At 47.5% G+C, this 5,820-nt stretch overlaps 1 protein-coding gene across 1 annotated transcript; it reads left to right on the top strand.

Moving 5' to 3' along the window:
- The first annotated feature begins 3,995 nt into the window (after positions 1-3,995).
- Positions 3,996-5,240, top strand: LOC123107447 (transcription factor MYC2-like). The gene has a single exon (XM_044529432.1). It carries the CDS (start codon positions 4,028-4,030, stop codon positions 4,850-4,852), a length of 825 nt encoding a protein of 274 aa, XP_044385367.1. The 5' UTR covers positions 3,996-4,027; the 3' UTR covers positions 4,853-5,240.
- Positions 5,241-5,820: the final 580 nt, after the last annotated feature.

The raw sequence follows: 5,820 nt of genomic DNA, 5'->3' as shown, positions 1-5,820 counted from the left end.
TGACTTCCGTGGAGTTTCAGGACTTTTGGAGCTATTTAGAATAGGTCTATAATATTTGCTCCTTTTCCAGCCCAAAATCCCAGGTGCCGGCATTCTCCCTCTTTATGTAAACCTTGCAAAATAAGAGAGAATAGGCATAAGTATCGTGACATATTGTGTAATAACAGCCCATAATGTAATAAATATCAACATAAAAGCATGATGCAAAATGGACGTATCAGCCAAGTGATGTGATTGCTGCTCTACTCCTCGAAAGGATTAATGCCATCCGCGCTTAAACCAAACCATACGTTCCTTGCGTCCCTGCAAACTTCTCCCAGTACTTTCTCTCGATTTTTCTCCACAGCGACCCGTCAGCGGGTGCTCTCCACTTCCCGTCTTTCTTACGGTCCTCTCTATGCCATCTCATCAACTTGACATGCTCTTTGTTTCTGAACAGACGTTTCAACGGTGGTATTATAGGAGCATACCACATCACCTTGGCAGGAACCCTCTTCTTAGGGGGCTCATCGTCCGCATCACCAGGGTCATCTCGTCTGATCTTATACCGCAATGCACCGCATACCGGGCATGTATTCAAATCCTCGTACGCATCGCGGTAGAGGATGCATTCATTAGGGCATGCATGTATCTTCTGTACCTCCAATCCTCGGGCATACGACCTTCTTTGCTACGTACGTACTGTCAGGCAATTCGTTATCCTTTAGAAGCGTCTTCTTCAAATTTTTCAGTAGCTTCTCAAATCGTTTGTCAGGCACACCATTCTCTGCCTTCCGCTGCAGCAATTCCAGTATGGTACCGAGCTTTGTGTTGCCATCTTCGCAATTGGGGCAAAACCATTTTTTGTGATCCTCTAACATGCGATCAAACTTCAGCTTCTACTTTTCACTTTTGCACTGTCTCTTTACATCAACAATGACCCGACAGAGATCATCATCGGGCACATCGTCTAGTTCCTCTTGATCTTCAGCTTCCCCCATTGCAGCATCACCATATTCAGGGGGCACATAGTTGTCATCGTCCTCTTCTTCTTCGTTGTCTTCCATCATAACCACTATTTCTTTGTGCTTGATCCAAACATTATAGTGTGGCATGAAACCATTATAAAGCAAGTGGATGTGAAGGATTTTCCGGTCAGAGTAAGACTTCGTATTCCCACATATAGGGCATGGACAACACATAAAACCATTCTCCTTGTTTGCCTCAGCCACTTCGAGAAAATTATGCACACCCTTAATGTACCCGGAGGTGTGTCTATCATCGTACATCTGCGTGAATTATATATAATTAAATGAGTCAAAAACCATTACAGAACATCATGAATAGATATGTGACCAAATTAATAGAAGTTCATTATCACATTAAAACCAAAGCAAATACATAGTTCTCATTGAACAACATATAGCTCTCCAGAGCATCTAGTTAAACCATACATTGAAACTATGTAAAACATTTCAATGCAACAACAATTGCGATCATAATCGCAACCAACGTAACAATTGATCCAACGGCATAATGATACCAAGCCTCGATATGAATGACATATTTTCTAATCTTTCTAATCTTCAAGCGCATTGCATCCATCTTGATCTTGTGATCATCGACGACATCCGCAACATGCAACTCCAATATCGTCTTCTCCTCCTCAATTTTTTTATTTTTTCCTTCAAGTAATTGTTTTCTTCTTCAACTAAATTTAACCTCTCGACAATAGGGTCGGTTGGAATTTCCGGTTCACATACCTCCTAGATAAAAAAATCTATGTCATGTTGGTCGGCATAATTGTCATAAACAATAAATGAACCAAATAGTTATAAAAGATAATATATACCATATCCGAATCATATACAGGACGAGGGCCGACGGAGGCGGATACCAAAACCATCGCACTATATAATAACAAACAATAATAAAAGTAAGAAAGTGCGATCATAATCGCAACCAAGGTAACAATTGATCTAAATCATACAAGTAAGATTTTTTTTCTTTTAGAAAGAAGATAAGAACAAGAGGCTCACCACGGTGATGCCAGCGACGAGATCGGCGCGGGCGATCAACGACGGTGAAGACGGGGACGGGACATGACAGACCGCTAAACCTAGACAAATCTTGAGGAAAATGGAGCTTGGAGGTCGAGCTTTGAGAGAAGAAAGCTTAAGTAGTGTGGCTCGGGCATTTCATCGAACACCTCATGTGCATAGGAGGTGAGCTAGAGCATCACAAAGCCCTCCCCTCGCCGGCCAGAAAAAACAGAGCAGTGGAGTGCTCTGCTCGCCGGCGAGGGGGTATATATAGTCACATCATTGGTCCCGGTTCGTTGCTGGAACCGGGACTCGGTCCCGGTTCCAGCAATGAATCAGGAACAATGGATGTGGGCCAGAAGTGAGGCCCATTGGTCCCGATTCTTGTCTGGAACCGGGACAAAAGGGCCCAGATGAACCGGGACCAATGCCCCACGCGGCCTGGCCGGCCCCCTGGGGGCACGAACCGGGACGTATGCCCCCATGGGTCCCGGTTCATGACTGAACCGGGACTAATGGGCTGGCAGGCCTGGACCAAAGCCCTGTTTTTTACTAGTGTTAGAGTGCCACGTAGGATAAATATTATGGCGTGCAAGAAAGAGAAACTATAAAAGGGTTTGCCTTCTCTTATTTAAGAGATTATCTCCTACCAAAGATATCTCTTATCATATATTTAGGTATATCTACTTACTAGAGATAAGAGTAGGAGATAACTCATTATCCATCATATTTTTAATGTCATCTCTAAATTACATGGCAAACTTGAGATAAGATTACCTTACCGACCATTATACAATATTATTAGGGAGCACTAATTCTTCTCTAGCTTAGAAAGACCGTCTCCACCAATATCTTAACCTCTAGTCTCCATCGACTCTTTCACGCACATCTATTTTCGCTCGTTTCACAAAACCTCTTATCTTCCCTGCTTCGCCGAGTCAAAGATATTGTCAGAGAGCTCGAAAATACTTGAAAACCCCATGGTCAGCAACTCTATTTAGAGTGTTCATGCAAATTCTCACGCATAATAGCAAGAGTGCTTGTATGTGCTAACGCCTCTCAAAGAACATTTCTTCACATAAACAGACTTCACTCGGAGAAGAGTCGAACGGGAAATCAAGTTAATACATGAGTGCATGTGAAATTAACATATTTTTGTCATTACTAATTACTTGTTTTGTATGTGTATATATGTTAATTGTAGTTTATTTATCACTAACATACTTGTGTGTGCTCTCACTTAATTTGGTTTTCGATATTTACAAATTAAGTTATATATGCAAAAACACTCTTACAAAGGGACTGGCTAGGGGTCAGTCGCTTAAAAACAGTTTTGTGCCCAATCAATTTTTGTTGTTCTATCTAAACAGTTCCAACAAGATCCAATGGATCTTGCACCGTCTTCTAGCTCGGACTAGTATGCATTGTTCCTCTTTTCCTCTGACAGCTACTGATCCAGCCCAGGCCAAACCACTCGCCTCGACCGTTTGCGGTCGGCTACACTCTCATGCCGACCTCACCGCCCTATCCTCCTATCGGCCTGTCTCACCGCAGTGCCTGCCGTCGCCCCCGGCTCTAAACCAGCGAACCAGCACCCCCTATCCCCTTCACCCCGAACCGTCAAGTGCCGAACTCACCTCCGCCTACTACGGCTCATTCCTGGCCAAGGCCTTGCCGGCGTCGTGTGCTTCCTTCTCACCCACTCAGACTGACCCAAATTCAAAATCCACGCAACTTACTTCAAGGAAAACTTTTTCTTTTATAAATGACTATGTCTGCTAGTTAGCTAGCGACAGACTTCCAATCCGAAACTAACGGACATGTTTTTCGCGGGAGGAATGCAAATCGGAAAGGGCATCTACCTTTAAGGCGACACATCATTTAAGCGAGGTCTTAACCGCAAATGTGTCACCACTTCACCAGTACAAAAGACGCCCACACCCCTTGGCTAATTTCCCACTTCGAGCTCTTCACTTAGCGGAGCGACACTCACGTACGCGCCGGCCATGGACGAACTTCTCTCCCCGTACGCCCCATTCTTCCCGTCATCGCCGCCTTCCCAGTTCTCCGCCGCCGAGGGGCACCACCACCAGGTCTTCGAGCTCGCCTCCTGCGAGGTCCCCGAGCAATGGCTGGTCGGCGACACCGTCGTGCCGGCCAAGAGCGAGGACGGAGATTGCGTGTGGCCTGCGGGGAGCTCCTCGCTGTCGCCGGACTCCGAGCTTCCGGGGGAGAGCCTCGAGGCATCGACGACGAAGCGGCGTGGGCGGAAGCCCGGGCCGCGGCCTGAGGGGCCCACCGTCAGCCACGTGGAGGCCGAGAGGCAGCGCCGTGACAAGCTGAATCGTCGGTTCTGCGACCTCCGCGCCGCCGTGCCCAGGGTGTCCCGCATGGACAAGGCTTCCCTCCTCGCCGACGCCGTAGCCTACATCACCGACCTGCGGTCCTGCGTCGCGCGGCTCGAGGAAGAGGGCCGGCAGGCGGCGGCCGCGAGGTGGGAGACGGCGAACGCGTCCGCTTCTTCGTCCCGAAGCGGCCACTCCGGGGCCTCCCTGCATCACCTGGCCGGCGACGACGTGGTGGAGGTGCGGATGGTGGGGAAGGACGCGGCGGCTGTGCGCGTGATGAGCTCGGGACGAGCCCCGCACGCGCCGGCGCGGCTGATGAGCGCGCTCCGGTCCCTAGAGCTGCAGGTGCAGCACGCGTGCGTGAACCGCGTGGAGGGCGTGACCGTGCAGGACGTCGTCGTCGACGTGCCCGCTGCTCTACAGGACGACGACGGCGACGGCGTCCTCCGGTCCGCGCTGCTCCAGAGGCTATGTAGAGCCTAGAGCAGCGCTGCCCTACGTTTTCGCACGTACGCACCCACCGTTGACCGTTCCGGAGTACTACAACGGTTTATCTGCTGCCCTGCTAGCTATTCTCCATGGAATAAACGAGACGACGAATGTATTGTATTTCTGAACGACCCTCTAGTTGAGTTGTTCGATGATTTCCTCAGTGGGTGTTTGGTTCACGGACTTTTTAGTCCTAGAGACTAGAAAAAGTCCCTAAAAAATCTCTAGGAACCAAACGAGAGGGACTTTTTCTACAAGGATTAGAAAAAGACTTTATTGGAGAGTCTTTTTTTATTAGTTCCTGGGACTAGAAAAAGTCCTAAAACTTTTGAAACATACACCCCCTCAATCTCAAGACTTCTCGGCTCAGTATCTTAGAAATGTCCATAGAATGTGTGAGTGTGTTCATAAGGATGAATCTATATGAGTGTATGTATTTATACCTGTGTTTAAAAAAAAAGAAAGTAATGTGCTGTGTGTCTCGAGAGGACAGAGTAAACATACAGATACTACAAAGGATTCACATACAAGTAAAGTAAATACCAAATCCCCTGTAGTACTGCAAGATAGGATCACATGATGATATCTCTATCTTATCATTCCGTAACAACCAAATATATAATGCTCTATAGTCGTAGCTAGTTCATGTACAACGAAGGGTTGTAGATGATCAGTTTGGACAGGAAGCCAAAGGTAAGAAGCCAATAGGATGTCATCCCACAGTCATACCGGAGGTGCAGTGGACAACGACACATGGCGGTTTCTACGACGGTATAAGAAGTCGATTGAGAACTCAGGTGTTGCGATAGCACTTCGTTGCAATGTCGAGACAACAGAGATCATGTGATGGTGTAGTCATGGTTGAGGTAGCCGTGTGAGGGGAAGTCTTTGTCAATGTCAAGGTCGGGGTTGTTGGTGGCGAGGTAGCCACACCTGAAGCTGCAGCCGCAATGAAGTGCCAT

This window comes from Triticum aestivum, chromosome 5A (assembly GCF_018294505.1).
Source record: "Triticum aestivum cultivar Chinese Spring chromosome 5A, IWGSC CS RefSeq v2.1, whole genome shotgun sequence".
NCBI classification, from domain to species: Eukaryota; Viridiplantae; Streptophyta; class Magnoliopsida; order Poales; family Poaceae; genus Triticum; species Triticum aestivum.
The sequence above is the reverse complement of the archived record's forward strand: the minus strand, read 5'-3'. Positions and strand labels throughout refer to the sequence as shown.

Bases quoted from the DNA above. Each gene is read 5' to 3' on its own strand.
- LOC123107447 (XM_044529432.1), top strand. From the start codon at position 4,028: ATGGACGAACTTCTCTCCCCGTACGCCCCATTCTTCCCGTCATCGCCG.